The sequence below is a fragment of the Cervus elaphus genome, chromosome 29, assembly GCF_910594005.1.
Source record: "Cervus elaphus chromosome 29, mCerEla1.1, whole genome shotgun sequence".
Lineage (NCBI taxonomy): Eukaryota > Metazoa > Chordata > Mammalia > Artiodactyla > Cervidae > Cervus > Cervus elaphus.
This window is the reverse complement of record NC_057843.1, coordinates 11645138-11663167: the sequence shown is the minus strand read 5'-3', so window position 1 is coordinate 11663167 and position 18030 is coordinate 11645138. Positions and strand designations below refer to the sequence as shown.

Here is an 18030-nt window from a genome sequence, read left to right as displayed (position 1 = left end):
GAGGACACACCAGGACTTCCCTGGTGGTCCAGTGGTCCAGACTCCACACTTCCATTGCAGGGAGCGTGGGTTTGATCACTCGTTAGTGAACTAAAAGGGGCTTCTCTGGTGGCCCCGCAGTAAAGAATCTGCCTGCCAATGCAGGAGATGTGGGTTTGACCCCTGGGTCAGGCAGATCCCCTGGAGAAGAGAATGGTAACTCACTCCAGGATTCTTGCCTGGAGAAGTCCATGGACAGAAGAACCTGGTGGGCTACCAGGTTCTGCAATAGAGACCAATAGAGGCCGAGCGACTAAACCACAGTGAACTAAGATCCCACACGTCTCAGGGCGCAGTCAAAACAAAAGAGGACACAGCAGAGCATTCAGATTACAAGGCAGTTTATTGAGTTAGTGGCATGCGAGCAAGTTCTTCCCGTGATCGGCAAACGCAGGCATTAGTGCGTTTCAGAGGAGTTCAGAGGAAGGAGAGGCTGGTGGGGTCAGGAGGACCTTGAAGCCAGGGCCTGGTCATCTGGCGACGTGCAGAGCTCTCTAAAGGGGCCTGAAGCTCATCTCAGGGGCAATGGGTGCAGACGCCCCCATACTTGTAAAAGCAATTTTCAGGCCTCACTCCTCCCTGAAAAAGAAGCAGGGGAGGGGAAGGTGAGGGCTGATAGTCACTGAGAAGAAGCAATCAACACTTTGACTCTCACCAACCCAGAAAGAACACCCTCCAAAGAAAGAAAACACTTCCTAGTAGCTTCCTAACTTCCTGCCTGGGCTCTGGCCGTAGCTCCAGTGATGCCCAGGCTGGGTCCTCTGCCCCCACTCTTTTGGACCCCCAGGATGCTGCTGGCCCCAGCAGACCGCGGTGGGGCGGGGGGCGCACACTCACAGGCTCTTCCGGCGGTACTGCTGCAGCGCTTTCTCTGCCACGTCCTCCATGAAGTGAGGACTGGAGACTTCCTGAGGGACCATCACCGTGATGGGGAAGGAGTTGAAGAGTTTCACGACCACCTTGGTGAGGCCAGATGGGATGCTGGGGTCGGAGTTGTGGGAATTCACCTGGAAGGAGAAAAGAAAGGTCACGAGGGGGCGGGGATGACAGTCAACACGGACTCGGCTGGCAGCTAAAGTCAGGCTTCATTCGGATCCACAGACCCCTTTGCTTTTCACTAACCTCCACGTTCTACACAACTCGGGGAACAGAAATGCCCTAACCCAGACACACTAGTCTGTGGGGGGTAAACGCCTTCCACAAAGGGCCAGTCCGGGGGAGCCCCACCAAGTAAAATATGGTTTTGAGCTGCCTGCTTCCTTTGGGCAGCCACTGGCCAGGTGGTGGTAGAAAAGGCATCAGGGAGAGAAAAAGAAACACTTTCTGGTACTAGAGAGAAGCTTCTCATCACTGGACAATGGGCCAGTTCATGAGGCCTCCTGCGTGGGACAGGGCAGCTCTCCAGGAAGAGCTCTCGCTCTGCAGCTGGACGGGTGATCGCCCCTCAGGTGGGAGATGCTGGGGAAGCTGTTGAACCTCGCCCTTTCCTCACCCATAAAATGGGATTGTGGCAGTCCGCCTCACTGGGCGATGGGGCCTCCATGCACCACTGTGCCTGAGGGTTTGCTTCCTGCAGTAGGACCAGTGCTCCATCAAAAGCAGACACGCCCCCGCGAACATCTTGATCCCGTTTCACCCCCAGGGGAGGACCACACGACCTCCAGACCGCACCGTGAGCGCAGAGGCCGTGCGCGACCAGCGTGGACTCACCGTGGAGACCTGCAGATAGTACTGGTCGTCGCCCTGCGTGAGGTTGGCCAGCTGGGACACCCAGGTGAACTGCTCATTCAGCTGCTTGAGCAGGGCCGACGTGTTGAGCATCTTCTGCTGGTAGGACTGGAGCAGCTGGTCGTAGAGCCTGCTGAACTTCTCCGCCAGCTGCAGGGACGCGTTCAGCTGCTGGCGCAGCAGCGTCTGACTCGGGTCGCTGGTCGAACAGTCTGCCCAGAGATGCAAAGAACACAGACAGATGACAGAAATGTGAAGGGAGAGCTCAACAGGGATGAAGACCAGTGGCAACCAGGTCAGGCAGCCGGGACTTGAGGCAGAGCTACTCAGAATGCCCCCTTTCCACCAAGCATTCGGGGTCAGCCCAAGACAAAGCAGAGAGCTGGCCCCGAGTGTGAAGCAGCGCAGGCTATCTTCATCGAGAAAGTCTTGCTCTCGGAGATGGTGTCAGCTGAAGTAAACTGTCTTAGTGACATCACTGATTTCTCTTGGGGTGCAAGACCCTGTCTCCCTGGAGACGGGCAAGGAGGGGCATTGCCCCACACCTCAAGAAGCACGGCCTCCGGGCTCCGTGTGCTCAGCCCAGGAGATCCTCTCACTGCCCTGTCCATTCAGGAATCATTTCCAGAAATCTGGTGGATGTTATCTGTGGCTGCTATTTGTCCGGTACCGCGATGCCTATGCCCAGACATTACTGAACGCTCTGGAGAGCAGTGATGGCTAATAGTCTGATGCATTCTGACGTCCAGCAATGAAAGTGAGGACCAGAGGGCTAAATCACTTGCCTAAAGTCATAGGATGAATGACTGGGGAGGTCAGGATGGTGAACCCAGAAATTTAACTCCTAAACTCGGGCTCTTGCTCCTCAGTCTGTGGCTCTGGAAAGTTCTCCAAGCTAGCCTGTATCTATAGAGTTGGAAATTCTGGCCCCAAGAACCTAGGTAGCAGAAGAGCCAGCCAGGATCCTCGGACCACAGGCACACAGGAACGGAGGGGTGCGGGTCCAGGTCTGCCCACCTGCCCACCGTGGCTGGCTGCCAACCTCACCAGAGTAGGGGAGTTCATTGCTTTGGTCCCCACCCCCACCCCCTGCAGATGGTCAGGTAGACAAGAGCTAGAAACAACACTCTCTATTTAAACACTCTGTTTTTCTCTCCCTTAATTGTTGAAAAATATCCCCAAAAGAGCACATGAAACTCAAGCAAGGCAGGGAAAAGGAGGAGTTCTTTGCATGCTTCATCATGCTGGTTGTAACCATTTCTGTTACATTAAAATAAAATGTCAGGTGGGGCAAGACATAGGATTATGAACAATTAGCTGGGTTGAGAAATACGCACAGTGACTAAACTCTCTGTGCCAGGGAGTCATTGAAAATAAGGAGAGTCACTGGGAGCCGGGACACAGCCGAGGGCAGTGGCTCTCACCGGGGGCGATGCAGCCCCAGGGATATGTGACAAGGTCTGAAAACACTTCTGGTTGTCACAACTGGCAGGGTCGGGGGCGGTGCAGTGGGAGGTGACTGGCATCCAGGGGCTGGAGGCCAGAGATGCTGCTAAACACCTTCCAATGCACAGGGCAGCCCCCATCACAAACGGTGATCTGGTCCAGGGACTTCCCCGGTGGTCCAGGGCTTGCGAATCTGCCTTGCAATGCAGGGGTCATGGGCTTGATCCCTGGTTGGGGAACTAGGATCCCACGTTTCATGCCACAATTAGGACCCAGTGCAGCCAGATAAAAATAGTTTTTAAGTAAATATTTAAAAAATGATGAAACCTATCATTAAAAAAAAAAAAAAAGAATGATCTGGTCCAAAATACCAGGAGAATGGAGATGGCAAAAGTCTAATCTGGAGGTCCCAGGCAGCACGCACATGCTCCAATGGTTGCAAGCACCTTAGATAAGAGGTCATAAGTCTTCCTCAATGTAGAAAAGAAAACCAGTGTTTCAGGAAGCTGTGATCAGTGACGGTTAAGATCAGTACCAGGGGCACAAAACTGAGCTTGGGCACCTGGAGGTCTCTTCTTCTGGCCCTAAGGTGACTTTCTCACCATGGCGTACTATGTGATTTATGGTTTTCTAACTATGATATTTTGTAGGCTAAACCTAAGAGGCGGGTTCGTGGACTCACCTCACGCCTTCACAGGTCAGCCTCATATAGCACCTGTACTTTCACAGTGGCTTCCAAAATCACAGCACTGAGACGAGGAATATTTAACCAGACTCTGAAGGGCCGCCCCAGGCACCCAAAAGAATTAAGTAAGAGCAATGCAAACACCCCCCAGGATCGATTCACTCAGTAGAGGGAAATAATTAACTCCTTCCTTCCAAAAACAGGCTTTTGTGAGCCAGGGAGCGTGTCACTGCTTTTATAGCTGTTTGCCTCCAAGTAGAAAGAATTCAGTCCCCTTGATAAAACAGGGAGCAACAGCAGAAGGGAGCTATTTCCTTTAACTCAGAGACCAACCAACCACAGGGAAGGTGGCCAGATCGCGAAGGTACCCCAAGGAGAGACCGTATGTTCAGGGCAGAGAACACAGCAGCACTGGCGGGGAACACCTCCCAAACATCCCCCAGGAGGGGCGTCCAGTAACCTTGGGCAGGTCACCAAACCTCTGACTCAGTCTCCTCCTCTGTAAGAAAAGCAGCCACCCCAGTTATTCTAGGGAGAAGAGTTTACTAAACTCTTTGGTAAAGTATTTAGAAGAAGGGTGTTTAGTAACAAACACATGGCAAGAGTTTTAATGGAGTCCATACTGTCAAAGGGCTTCCTCGACAGCTCAGTGGTAAAGAATCTGCCTGTCCATACAGGAGACTTGAGTTCAATCCCTGGATTGGGAAGATCCCTTGGAGTAGGAAATAGCAACCCACTCCAGTATTCATGCCTTGGAAATCCCATGGACAGAGGAGTCTGGCGGGCTACAGTCCATGGGTTGCAAAGAGTCAGGCACGACCTAGCGACAAAACACCAGAACACCAACAACATCCTGTCTAAATTTTCATCATCTGCAGCCAAAAATGAAGATGTGTACTAGGTTTGGCCTCTGGGAACAGACTAACTGGAGGAAGTCACAGGAGGACAGCTTTTTAGAAAGCACAGCCACCCCTCCCACAGTCAGCCTGTTAACTGTGAGCTGATGTGATAAGTATTCTGTCTCCTGACCTCAGGGACAACTCTGCATCTTAACCCTCAACCCCAGATGGGGATCCAAGCAGAGCCAAAGGACAGCCCCCCCCCCCCCCCCCCCGCACCAAGAGCCACAGCTGGAAGGCAGCAGAGCCGGCATTAAACTCCCACCCACCTGACCCGCTAAGGCAACCCCAGTGAGGTGCTGGGGACCTGAAGACACATGAGACCAGGGCTCCCTGACTCACCCACTTCCAGGATCTCCTGACACTTCTCACACTGGTCCTTCATCCGCAGGCATCCCGTGGAGTTGTGGCGGATCTCCTTACACACAGTGCGGTCGTTGTTTGCTGGGAACACACACGGACACGTCACACAGTGCAACAGGGGCTGCCCCCGTCTCTCTGAGCCCTTCCGCACCACTGTCAAGCCCTTTGAGATGACTCTGCGGGCAGAGCAGGTTGGCATCTGGCTGTCTGCCTGCAGACAGACACAGGCTGGGACCAGCAGTGGGACTCCCTGCAGTGGGACCAGGAGATGGTTCCCGGGCCCCCCTGAGCTGGGCATGGCCGCCCTCTCACCACCTCCACCTGCTGACCCCTCTCCCACCTCACGCCCCCTTTGCTGTGCATACTTCTCTTTGGGATCATAACCCATTTTGCTCTGCATTCTGTCTTGGCTCATTTCTCTCCCCCTGGGGCAGCAAGCTCCTTGAAGGCAGGAATAAGATTTACCTTGGAACCTCCTTATAACACAGGGCAACCCCCCCCCCCCACCTTATGGATATGCAGGAAATGCTTCTTCAGGTCAATTTGTTGTTTAGCTGCTAAGTTGTGTCAGACTCTTTCGCAACCCCTTGTAGCCTGCCATGGTCCTTGGTCCATGGGCTTCTCCAGGCAAGAATACTGGAACAGGTTGCCATTTCTTTTTCCAAGGAATCTTCCCAACTCAGGGGTCAAACCCACGTCTCCTGCATTGGCAGGTGAGTTCCTCAACACTGAGCCACCAGGGAAACCTGTTTAAATCAGTACCCTCCTGTATTTCCAATCCATTACAAGCCAAAACCCAGTGCTGGTCCAACTGTAGCATTTAGGCGATGGGGTTGGCCGACCACTGTCTATTGGCTCAATGAAAAAAATCACTTCTAAAAGTTTCGGCTTTTCGTGTCCGTGTTAGTTTCATTCATTCAAAAGATACTCTCTGTGCTCATTCTCTACCAGACCCTAAGGTTATAGCCAAAAATAGCTTTCTTAACTGTACAGTGAGCTGATTATATAATTCATTGCCAATATATGCATGGCAGCCACATAAAGCACCTGAGTTCCCAAGACAAAGGGGTCTAGCCCTCAAGAGCAGTGGTCCGCAACCTTTTTGGTTCGAGGGATCAGTTTTGTGGAAGACAATTTTTCCAGGGAGGGGGTGGGTAGGGAATGGTTTCAGGATGATTCAAGAGCATTACATTTACTGTGCACTTTATGTCTATTATTACTACACCAGCTCCACCTCAAATCAACAGGCATTAAATCCCAGAGGTTGGGGATCCCTACCCTAGAGGAAATAGTTCATATCCACCAGCTGTTGGAAGGAGCCTGGAAAACTCAAAAGAAGACCAGAGTTACAAGTCCTGTAGGGCTAGATTTGGCCAGCCCAGGGGATCTTCCCAAACTGGGGATCAAACCCACGTCTCCTGCATTGCAGGCAGATTCTTTACCACTGAGCCCACATGGATATCCGTGAACCTTTGGGCATGTTCCTACACCCCCTGTCAAACAGGGATGGCGGCCCCCTCCCCAGGTTGCTCTTTCGGGGATTGAGATGATACAGGCCAAGTCCTGGGCACAGATCTGAGCATCTGAGGCTCCCTGCCTCCACACGTCCTTGGCTCCTCAGCTATTCGTACATCTCTTCAGCATCACAGCCTGTTTGACTGGGTTAAGCATCTCAAAGAACTGAGCTTTCATCCCCCTCCTTCTCACCTGTGAATTCCTCCATGGGGAACTGGTAGGGAGACCTGCGCAGGTGGGCGTCCATGGCCTGCTGGGCCTGGTAGATCATGTCGTAGAAGGGCTGAAACACATCGTGGAAGTTGATGGGTTCCAATAAGGGGAAAGGCATCACGTTCCGGGCGAAGCGGGACTTGGGATTGAAGAAGAGCGACCCCCTCGGGAATGAGCTGAAGGGGGAGTAGTACTGAGTGTCCTGGGGCCTCCGGGGGAAGAACCGGTCCTGGAAGAGCTCGTCCATGATGCTGGACGCCCGGGTGAAGCTGTCCTCCATGACGTCCATCACGTGGCTCTGCTGCCGGTCGTTCTCCATCAGGGAGTCAATGCGGTCACCGTTGATCCAGAAGTAGAAGGGGGAGCTCTGGTTTAGGAACTCCTCGAGCTGTGACAGGAGATGGGGGATAGTCAGGGGTGCCTCCCCCTTGTCAAGACGGGCCAGGCCCATCCCCGCTGCACCTGGGACATCTCAGAGTCACAGCAGGGGGCGGAAGGCCCGGCTGGGAATGGCTCCCCGTCTCTGAAATGTCCAGGACAGCCCCCCTTCCATTCTACTGACCCCAGCGGGGAGGAGTAAGAAGACCTATGGGGCTAAGAAAGTCACATGACCCGTCATGTGAGACACGTCTTCTGTCCTCTTTGACCCCCCCCCATTCCCCAATCAGCCAAGCGCCAACCAACAGGACTCTGGGGAAGGGCAAAATTCATGAGTCCTAATCGAGCAATGCCTTTTGCTAAAGAGGACACAGGGCTCTGCCCTACCATGGAGCCATTTGTTAACTTATGCAGCTAAGAATAGCTGGATGAGAGTCTTTTAAGATGGCAAATACCAGGCACAAGTGTTTTTCACATTCCCACATTACTGTACTCATAGCAGACATTACCCAATCAATCACACACTCTGGGCCCCAGTGCAGCCAGAACTAATCAATTGCAACTGGCATGTGAAATGAAGCTGTGATATGGTGATTTATCATAAGAAATATATATATGGCCTGGTTTCTGACAAGAAGGTCCTAAAGGTCTTGGAATTTCCTATGATAAGAGCAGTTAAGGTGTCTTTTGTTATGTTAGGAAGGTGACTTTTGGAAAGCAACTAAGGATGGGGGCTGACTGTCGGGGAGTGAACTATATGATTAAAGGGCTAGTGCTTTTTGCCCCAGCCCCTGATCTCTACAGAGGGGAGAGGGGCTGGAGACTGAATCAATGACCAATGGTGAATGATTTAATCCATCATGCTGGTGTAATGCAGCCTCTATTAAATCCAAAGGGATGAGCTTATAATGAGCTTCTGGGTTGATAGACACGTGCACCAAGGAGATGCAAGAGACTATTGCACTTGGAGAAGATGTGAAGGCCCCCCACCACTCCCCACCCCTAGCTCTGGGCATCTCTTCCATCTTGCTATTCCTGACTCATATCCTTTTATTTTTATTATTTTTTTAATGGGTGACCAATGGGCTGGTCACCCATTGGTGGCTTTTTTAAAAATGATTTTACCTACGTGAAATTTACCCTGTGGCAAGTGGGATCCTAGTTCCCCAACCAGGGTTCAAACTCATGTTCCCTGCACTGCAAGGCAGATACTTAACCACTGGACCACCAGGGAAATGCCCCGAGTTATATCCTTCTATAACAAATTGATTATCTAGTATGTAAAATGTTTTTCCAGATTCTGTGAGCTTCTCGAGCAAATTAATTGAACCTAAGGGGGCAATCCACCTGTAATGTAGGAGACTGGGTTTGATGCCTGGGTCAAAGAGATCCCTGGGAGAAGGAAATGGCAACTCACTCCAATATTTTTGCCTGGGAAATCCCATGGACAGAGGAGCCTGTCAGGCTACAGTCCATGGGGTTGCAAAGAGTTAGACACAACTTAGCGAATCAACAGCAACAAAAGGAAGTAGTCATGGAACCCTCTAATCTACAGCCAGTCAGTCAGAAGCAGAGGTAACCACCTGGACTTCTGACTGGCTGTTGAAGTCGGGGGGTGGGCGTGATGGGGCAGTCTTGTGGGACTGAGCCCTGAACTTGCGGGGTCTGACGCTGTCTCTGGGTAGATGGGGTCCAACTTGAGTTGAACTGCAGGGCACCCGGCTGGTGTGGGAGAACCCCTTGGTGTGGAAACCCCCCCACACTTGGAACTCGGTGCAGAGTCAAAGAAGCATATTCAGTTCTCCGCACTCCCCGCCCCAAGCCATGCTGTGCTGAAGGAGCGGGGCCCTCATCACCTGATGGCCAACCAGTCCCGAGCCGCTTCTGCACACACGCGCGTAGAACTTCATGCAGGTCTGTTTCAGGCAGGGCTTACATTCCTCCCAGAGGGCCATCATGGTCTCATTGCACACCCCCTGGGACGCCTTCAGCTTGTTTTCAGAATCCCTGGTGTCATTCAGGGCATCCTAGGGGATGACACAGGCGGGCTTAGCCACAGAAACCACAGGCTTCCCCTGCCTGAGGTAGACATGGGTGGGCACCTGGGGTGCTTGCTTCCATCCCTGCTCTGGCTCTCAAGTACCCACATTTGCCACCTGGATGTCCCTTCTCATCTGGTTTTAAACATCCTCCCTTCTTCATCCTGCTCCTTAGTCCTTTCTGGCCCCTAGAGCTCATCTGGACTTCTTTCTCTGATGCTGCACCTACAGTCTTTACCCCAAGACATCCCCCCTCTCACTAAATACCCCACTTTCTACTCTCAACTTCAGGAATTTCAATGTCATCTTCCAAAGCTTCCCTGAATCTTATTTTTCTATGGCAACCACGGCCCCTGACATATCACGGTAATAGGTAAGCTTCCAAAATCAAAGTCACATCTACTACCAAAACTCTCTAACATGACCATGACATTTGACCCAGTAAATCTGCAAGAATCCATCCCAAGGATTTCCTGCAATAAAGGAGAAGTTCATATGCCTGAAGATATTTGTTACAATATTCATGAATGGCAAAAAAAAAAAAAAAAAACTGGCATCAACTCAGATGCTCAAAACTAGGGGACCAGTTAAGGAAATTGTGGTGCCTACAAATGGTAAACAGGATAGCATTACCAAGGGTGTTTATAATAAGTGTTAAATATTATAATAAGCATTTCTCACATTAAAAAATTCATGAGTTTGAGTACAGCCACTGTCCAAAAAGCATAGAAGAGAAAAAGTAGTAAGAAATAGATCAAACGCAGGTATCCTTAGATACCTAAGGAATTGTCCTAAGGTAAAAGGATTATGGAAAAACTTTTTCTCTTCGGCTTTTCTATATTAAAATCTTGATAAATGAGTGTATTACTCTTCAAAGAATTAAGTAGACCATCCATACCCCCAAATGAAGCTACACTAGGAGTGTTTGTCCAGGAGGAATGATGTGAGATCTTCCCTACTTCGTGTTCCCTGTGCCCCAGTCCACGTCCACTGGCTCTTGCTCCCAAATGGGGGAGGCCACCATGCCTCCTCCCAGGCCAGATCGCAGGTAGTTCCTTTCTTTCCGTTCCCACATTCCTCAACTGGGAAGTCATGGAGTCTTTTTCCAAAAATGATGTGCTTTATCATAGGTGGACAACTATCAAATTCCAGTGAGTCGCACAAACATTCAAGAAAAAGACTTGCCACCTCTCAGTGGGCTCTAGCACCCTTCTCAGAGCACAGCGGGAATTTCTACTCACGCCAAGAAAGGGCATTAAGTTCCAAAGAAAGAGCTGCACCCAGGCCAACATTTCTATAAGTGGCTTCCAAGAAATGGTGCTACAAGTTATCAGGAAAAAAATAAATGGATTCCCTGGCCAACTGGATTTGCAAAGCACTTGGGTTGAATGAAGTCACATATGTTTCTTTACGGGAGAACACCCCTGAGTCTTTATAATGATTTCACTCCATGCATTAGGGACCACAGGCCCCACGTTAGCATCTCCGTCATTAGGGTTAGGGTGGCAATAGGAGTAGAATTTGAGGATACCTTCAAGGAGACTATTTTTTAAATAAGCTGGGCTTCCCAGGTGGTAAAGAACCCGTTGTAAAGAACCCGCCTGCCAATGCAGAAGACATTTAAGAGAAGCGGGTTCGATCCCTAGGTCAGAAAGATTCCCCTGGAGGAGGAAATGGCAACCCACTCCAGTATTCTTGCCTGGAGAATCCCATGAACAGAGGAGCCTGGCGGGCTTCAGTCCACAGGGTCTCAAAGAGTTGGACCCAAATGAAGCGACTTAGCACAGCATAAATAAGCTGTTTATTGGACGACAGTAGTTTAGTTCTGTGTGTTCATCACTGGACTTAGATGTCTCTTTACAAAGTAGTCCAGAACTCAGATGTGGGCTACTGCCTGCTGTACCCCAAAGGTATTACTCACACTAGTTAAGCTTCCTGAAGGTAGGGTGACATCCACCTCCTAACCTGTGACAATGACAGACCCTACCCAAAGCCGACCTTGAAGCTTGCACACAATCAGGGTTTAGAAAAATCTATTGAAATGAATCTGGGCAGCAGGCCCTAGGCCAGGCTTGAAAGGAAACCAGATCCAAAATCTCACCCCTTGAAGCTCTCAAAAGCAAATAAACCTTCCCTATTTGTTAACCACAGCCCTGGGTATCAGCTGACACAGCCGGCAAGGAAAGACTGGAGGGTCACCATGGCAACCTGGCAGGGCTTCCCCATGCCCTCCCTCCAGCGCTGAGGATCAAGGTGGGGGCAGCTAGGCTCTTCCTTACCTCTTTCTTCTTCTTGGCTTCCTCTAGGGAGCTGAGCAGTAATTTGCGCTCTTCATTGGTTTGTTCTATTTGGGTCTTTATCTGTTTCACCTCCTTGAGGGCATTTTTAATTTCTTTATTCACATACTTACTCCCCTCGGTGGACATTTCTGCAGGAAAAGGGCAGGCAGGTGGATGATGTGAGAGGAAGGGATGGTGCTGGGAATACAACCCTGGAACCAGTTTAAAGGGTCAGAAAGGCCAGGGGGTCTAGGGGCTGCCAAGGCTGGGGTCCCCCTGGCAGGCAGCCTGCAGGGTCCCAGCTTCACCCTGACCCAGGTTCCATTCCAGGTTCCATCTCCAGGGCACAATGAAGACCCAGGGCCCGAGAATCAATCACACCCAGCTGCTCAGAAATGCAAACACTGGGGCAGACACACCCCAGAGGAGGAACAACCCAGTGTGCTCCCGGGGCGCTGGAGGAGCAGCCTCACCAGCTGCAGAGGAAAATTTTCAAGGAAAAACAAAAAATCCTGGAAGCGTAATTGTTTAAGCATCAAAATATAAAATAGTATCCTTTTGGATACAATCTCTTCTGGAATGCAGTTTAAGCAAACATCTGAATTTCACCTTTGTTCTGACGAATGGTATCAGGTGACAGGGACATGGAGGTGAGACTGTGATCAGACACCACATCGTGTGACAAATACAATGAGATGATTTCACCGAAGTACTGAAAGTAACAGCCCATGCTTCTCTGGAGCTTATCCTGGGCCAAGCACCACGCTGGACACTTCACGTGCATTTTATTTAAGACTCTCAACACTGCCTTCACCCCACTGCACAAATGAGGATGAAGAATCACAGTGAGGTCAAGATACTCACCCAGGGTTATAACAGCTGGGGAGGGCAGAGACAGACTCCCACCCACCTCTGATCTCAACATTAGGGTTTCTAACTACTACGCTGGAGAGTTGGTCAGCTCTCAGGACGAGAGTGAAGCAGAGGGAAGACAGGTATCAGGAAGGACCTAGCAGAAGAGGGGAAGCAAGAGATGGGCTTTGAAGGATGACAGGCCCTCCTAATAAATGATATTTCCTCTTTCCTGAATCCAGAACATTGGTTTTCTGGGTGGCAAGGTGGCAGATACAGGTAGTAAGCTTTATGGAAACTCAAAGGGGAAGTCCACAGAGGGCCCAGTGGTCCAGGCTGCAAGGAGCATCATGGGGGAGGTGTGGGCCCTGGGCCAAGCAGATTGGGAAGGGGACAGCTGAAGGAGATGCAGCAGTCAGAAGGGGCTTGGGGTCCACCTGAAAGAGCCTGGGCTGGTGACAGAGGGCTCAGAGAGGGGCTCGAGCAGAGCAAACCAGATCCGATGCACAGGGCGGAAATGGTCTCTGACCCCTGGGGTGGTCACTTACCCTGGAGCTCTTTGTCCGAGATTGCCCGGCCACTCTCCCAGCTGAGCAGCAGCCCCACCAACAGCAGGAGAGTCTTCATCTTGCCTCCTCCTCCACTTCTGGAATCCCAGCACGCCTCTGTTTGTAGAGAACAGGGGACTGTCATGGCAACAGCTAGACAGCCCGCTGGTCTCCAGCCCAGCCTGCCGCCTGCTCTCCCAGAGCCCTGCTGAGGCCTGGCCCTCCACTATGCCCTCAGCTCGCATCACCGCCTTTTCATCCCAGGGACTGGACAAGAAAGGATCAGTCTTGCCAATGGACACCTTCAAAAGAAAGTGGGAGGCAGCGGGTACTGGGAAGAACCCCAGGAAAGCAGCCTCATACAGAAGAAACGAGGATCTGGAGTCGGAACCACTGGACTCTGGTCCAAGCTACCCTCCTCCTGCTCCTCCATCCTCCCCTTCCTCCCCCTGTTCCTCCCCCTCCTCCTTCTCTTCTCATCATAGCTGCCTGTGCCCGAAAAAGGCACAGGAACTGTCTGCATCCAGAGGACATCTATCTGATGATACCTGCTCACATCATACTCAACTCTGAATACACTTCTCTTGGGTCACTCGTCTGGCCTATCCCATCCCCCTAAAGTGGGGACTGCAACCCAGAGCGCAGCCCCCTGCCGTGGACATCACCAAGCCTGCTACAGCAGGCATCACCAATCGATCACAGCACTGTCCCCAACCACGCCACGACACCTCCTGAAAGTGCTTTTGGAGGGTCTGAGGCTGTTTTGAGGGCCTGAGGCACTGACAGCCTCAGACCCTCTGGGTTGGCACAGGAAAATAAATCCATTTGTCATCCCTAGCGTGAGACTTGAGGCAGGAGGCGTGGATGGGAGTAGAGCAAGACACGAAGACAGTGGTCTCCAGGGAGCGTAGAGAGGGCGGGGCAAAGCCAAAGGACTGATGGGGGAGGGGGGCCCCGGGTCGGGGGACGGAGCCTCCCCAGAAGAAGTCCTGCTGGGAGGCGCGCCTCTCTGCTCTGCCAGGTCCCTTTCACTCAGCTGGTCTCTCTAAACCCACCACAGCATGTCTGCCAAGGTCCTCCCACCACACTCGGCTGGCTGCCTGAACCCTGGACCGGCTGGTCTTACACAATGGATCCTCTCCCCAAAGCTGAAGTTGTTGCAAAACAGAAACCCCTCCCCCCAACTGCTCATCTGAACTCACCCGCTTCCCCTAACAAGAATGAGAAGGGGCTCTCCCCTTCCTGGAACGATGCACAGCCCAAAGCTGCTCTCAGCTCCGCAGGCTGAGACCCTGGGAGAACATGAATAAGGCAAGTCTCTCCTGAAATGCAATTAGTAAGACAGCCGGGCTGTGGTCCTTGAGCAGCGCGGGAGAGGAGAGCGGGTCACTGACCTCCCCAGAGATGGTGGGTGGGCGGCTGAGCCAGGGCGCTATTTCAGGTCTGCCAGGCTGCCCCAGCTGCTCACTGAGGCCTGAAACGCCTCAAGCAGGGACAGAGGCTTTGTCACGCCAGAGAGACAAAACCAGAGAGAAACACCCCTCCAGCAGAGCACCCTCGTAAGTGAAGGCTTTTCAGAAATCCACACACCAGCCTTTGAAATAGGCTGGAACCAGAAGACAGGGCATTGGGTCCTAAGGAAGAGGCGCAGGGAAGTCAAAGGCAAGAGCACTGGATGAGGAGTCCAGAAACCCACAGGTCAGTACAAGATCTCCCATCAAGAGCCTGGAGACCATGGGAGCTGAGAGCTGGGACAGAGACCTGTCTCCCATTCAATCCTCCACCTCAGAGGGGAGGCAGAACCCAGAAACATGATGGGGCTCCCCAAGGCCTACAAGCAGGTGGCAACCCCAGGATGAGAACCCAGCCCTCCCAATCCCCCAGTCCAGTGTTCTTTTCCTTGACACCAAGTCACTGAAATCTAAGCCTCAGTTTTTCCATCTGTAAAATGGACCTAATACAGACCTCAGAGATTTGAATTTGTTCTGTAAACACAAGGGTCTTATGTCATCACAGAAAATTCTGACTCCTTCAAAAACAGACGTAGGACCAATTGTGGGCACTGGCACGATATCTTTCAAGGAAGTGGGAAGAGGTGTCATGTAGAGACAGGACAGAGGACCTGAAGCAGGCACACAGGGGCCACCTGCAGTCCTTCCCTGCTGTGGACTTTGCCTTAATGAAGCAATCGGCTCCTTAAAAGTACGTGGGAATTAGCCAGGAGTCTTGTTATCACACCAGATTCTGATTCCGAGACTGCCGTGCTAAAAAGCTTGCAGGTGATACGGATACTAGCCCAAGGACAGTATGAGAACAGCGGCTGTGCGGCCAAATTACCCTCCCTTTGCACTAACTCCCCTCCCCTCCCAGCTTCGGACCAGGGCACCTGGTTGCCAACTGCTCTGATTAAACAAGCCACTCAAAGGCCCTCCTTTCCCCAGAAGAAGCCATGGGGAGGACAAGGTCAGGCAGAGTAAGCTGCACGGTTCAAAGCCCAAGTTCCTCTCCCACTCCCTCCCCAAAGAAGTAAACTCAACCGAAACGAAAAACAAAACAATTCACCTGCAATTCACACATTAGCACTGTGGTATCTTTCCTCTTTTCTATGCATTTGCATACAATTGGGTCCTTTACATCCACTATCTTCAAATACACTCTAAAAGCATACTTTCATGGCTGTGTAATAATCCTTTGTCTGGTATACCTTATTTTGCCATCCCACATGGTTGAGCACTTAAATTGTCTTTAATTTCTGACTATTACAACGAATACTCTCAAGAGCATCCTTTTATAGAATTTATACTTACTCTTAAATTCTTATACTCACTCTTAAATAGTCATAATCAGCTTCTTTTTTTCAGTAAGTCAGAAGGTCAAGACTTGGGTTCTAATCCCAATTCTGATACCTATTTTCTGTTTATCTTTGGAGGTTTTTCTTTCTGTTTATCCTTCCAGATTTTCATCTATAAAATGTGACAGTTTTGAATCAGATGTCTGCAATCTGATGGAGGCTGTGTGACATTACTCTGATGTACTCTGGTCAATTACGAAGCAGAAAGAGTTTTCCAGGTGGCTCAGTGGTGAAGAATCTTCCTGCCAATGCAGGAGACTCCAGAGATGCGGGTTCCATCCCTGAGTCGGGAAGACCCCCTGAAGGAGGAAATGGCAACCCACTCCAGTATTCTTGCCTGGAGAATTCCATGGACAGAGGAGCCTGGCAGCTATAGTCCATGGGGTAGCAGAGAGTCGGACACTTGGGAGCGACTAAGCACGCACACAACATATACTTAAATCAAAACATCAAACTTGTAAACATACTAGCCAGGGAACTAGAGAATTCGGGAGCAAACAAGATGAGTCACGCGCTCGAGCAGACTGCCACCCCCTGGAGATATCAGCGCCTTTCCAAGGAAAATACTGCAGGAAGGCTCTCAGCGCGGGCCAGCTCTGCCACTCACTAGCCTGGCCTCCAGCATCTGCGGCAGTCCTCCAAATGTCAATTTCCCCATCGTTACAAAAGGATGTTCCCAACACCTATCCTGTTTACCCCACAGAACTGTGATTGGAGCTCATGAACAAAAGGGCTCCCGAGTCCTTGCCTGTGCACCGACCCCAGCAATTTTCGGACCCCGCCAGGCTCGCAGGCGATGGGGCTCGGGTCACCTGCCTTCCCTGATCTCCCGACTCCACCCAAAGCGCCCCCTCTGACAGCCCTATAACTACAAGCGATCATCCTCTCCTAGCCTGGCGGCCACCGCCACCCCCGCCCCCCGCTCATCGTGCCGGCGGCGAGGCTCTGCGCAGGGAACTGGAAGAGTGGGGACGTCTCACCGGTCACCGCTGCCCCGCGCTCCTCCTGGCCACGCCGCGCGCACGGCACCGTGAGGCGCCCGTATTTATAGCCCTCCGCTGCGTCTACACCCACTTTGGGGCTGGCTGCAAACCTGCATGACTCACGCCCAAAGAATGCCGTAGAAAGCACCGGGAGCTTTCTGGAAGCCGGCGCGGGAGGGGGTGCGGAGATGCGGGGGGCGGGCAGTTGGGGGCGGGTGTCGGGAGCAGCACTCGGCTGGGGGCGCAGGGGGGCGCTTCGGCACCGCGAAAGGCTCCGGCGTAGACAGACGCTGGGGTGCGGGATCGCACCCTTAGGGCTCAGAGCTGGGGCACGGCGCCCCCAGGAGGGAAGAGGCTGAATTAACTCGCACGGCGAGCGCCCAGTGGAGGGATGCTCCGCGCTTCCGGCTGGTGCCTACTGCCAAATCACAACTCAAAATTCCGCTGCCCGATTGAGCGTTAGTTTTTCACGGGCGCCACTCCTCCGGCTGCATTTAACAGCATCAGAAATAACGGGGGTGTAACGGAGAGGGATGTTGTGATAGAGAATGAACTCAGAAAGTATGAAATGACCGCTTCCCAAACCACTACAGTGGCAGACCTGCTAGGCTGCAGGGAACAGAAACAGGCTCTTAGGAATGAACAGAGCATCCGTTTGGGAAATCATAAGGACTCCCTGACTCTTTGATTCCAGGACCTTAACTAAATGTTGTCCCCACTTGAGGCCCAGCCAAACTGGGTGGGCTTCATGAACATGGGACCCTGCTGCCCCGTGAATTATTTGATGAGCTACCGTCCAAGTCTTGAAATTCTCAATCGTTTTTGAACAAGGGGCCCTGCGTTTTCCTTGTGCACCGGGCCCCACATATTATGCTGCTGATCCTATTTGCAAAGGCCCTCACTGATCTCCACCAGCCCCAAGTTCCCTCCGCTGGCAGGAGGAAGCTTGCCGACAGACTCCCTGTGGCAGGGGGCTTTGATGGGGCTGAAGGGTGGGCCCTTATGCCATCCGCTGGCAGGGAGGGGACCAACCCAGAAGCCCCACAGGCATAGCGATGAATACTTCCTGGGGAAGAAACAGTCAGGCACTCTGATCCAGGATGTTTGAGCCCTACGAGAAAGATCTAAGGACTTCAGGGTGGTTCTCGCCCTGGCTGGGGGAAGATGGGTGTGCAGGGCAGGTGTGGACAGTTTGATTCACTTGCCAACTGA

At 51.9% G+C, this 18030-nt stretch overlaps 1 protein-coding gene across 2 annotated transcripts; it reads right to left on the bottom strand.

The window, feature by feature from the left end:
* Positions 1-363: 363 nt before the first annotated feature.
* On the bottom strand, positions 364-17003 carry LOC122686098 (clusterin). 2 transcript variants are annotated; one of them, XM_043891201.1, is made up of 9 exons: positions 16816-17003; positions 12985-13101; positions 11585-11733; positions 9123-9293; positions 6868-7276; positions 5140-5241; positions 1750-1979; positions 877-1046; positions 364-618 (listed from the first exon to the last, which is right to left on the bottom strand). In XM_043891201.1, exons 2-9 carry the CDS (start codon positions 13061-13063, stop codon positions 609-611), a joined length of 1320 nt encoding a protein of 439 aa, XP_043747136.1. In that variant the 5' UTR covers positions 13064-13101; positions 16816-17003; the 3' UTR covers positions 364-608. The 2 variants fall into 2 exon arrangements, with proteins under 2 accessions (XP_043747136.1, XP_043747138.1); XM_043891203.1 differs by lacking the exon at positions 16816-17003 and adding an exon at positions 15812-15947.
* Positions 17004-18030: the final 1027 nt, after the last annotated feature.

What these genes read in the sequence shown, in the direction of transcription:
- LOC122686098 (XM_043891201.1), bottom strand. Translation starts at nt 13,063, where the DNA reads ATGAAGACTCTCCTGCTGTTGGTGGGGCTGCTGCTCAGCTGGGAGAGT. An exon ending in AAGCCAAGAAGAAGAAAGAG is followed by an intron (nt 9,294 to 11,584) that starts GTAAGGAAGAGC and finishes GTCATCCCCTAG; the next exon opens with GATGCCCTGAATGACACCAG. An exon ending in CCCCATGGAGGAATTCACAG is followed by an intron (nt 5,242 to 6,867) that starts GTGAGAAGGAGG and finishes GTGTGTTCCCAG; the next exon opens with CAAACAACGACCGCACTGTG.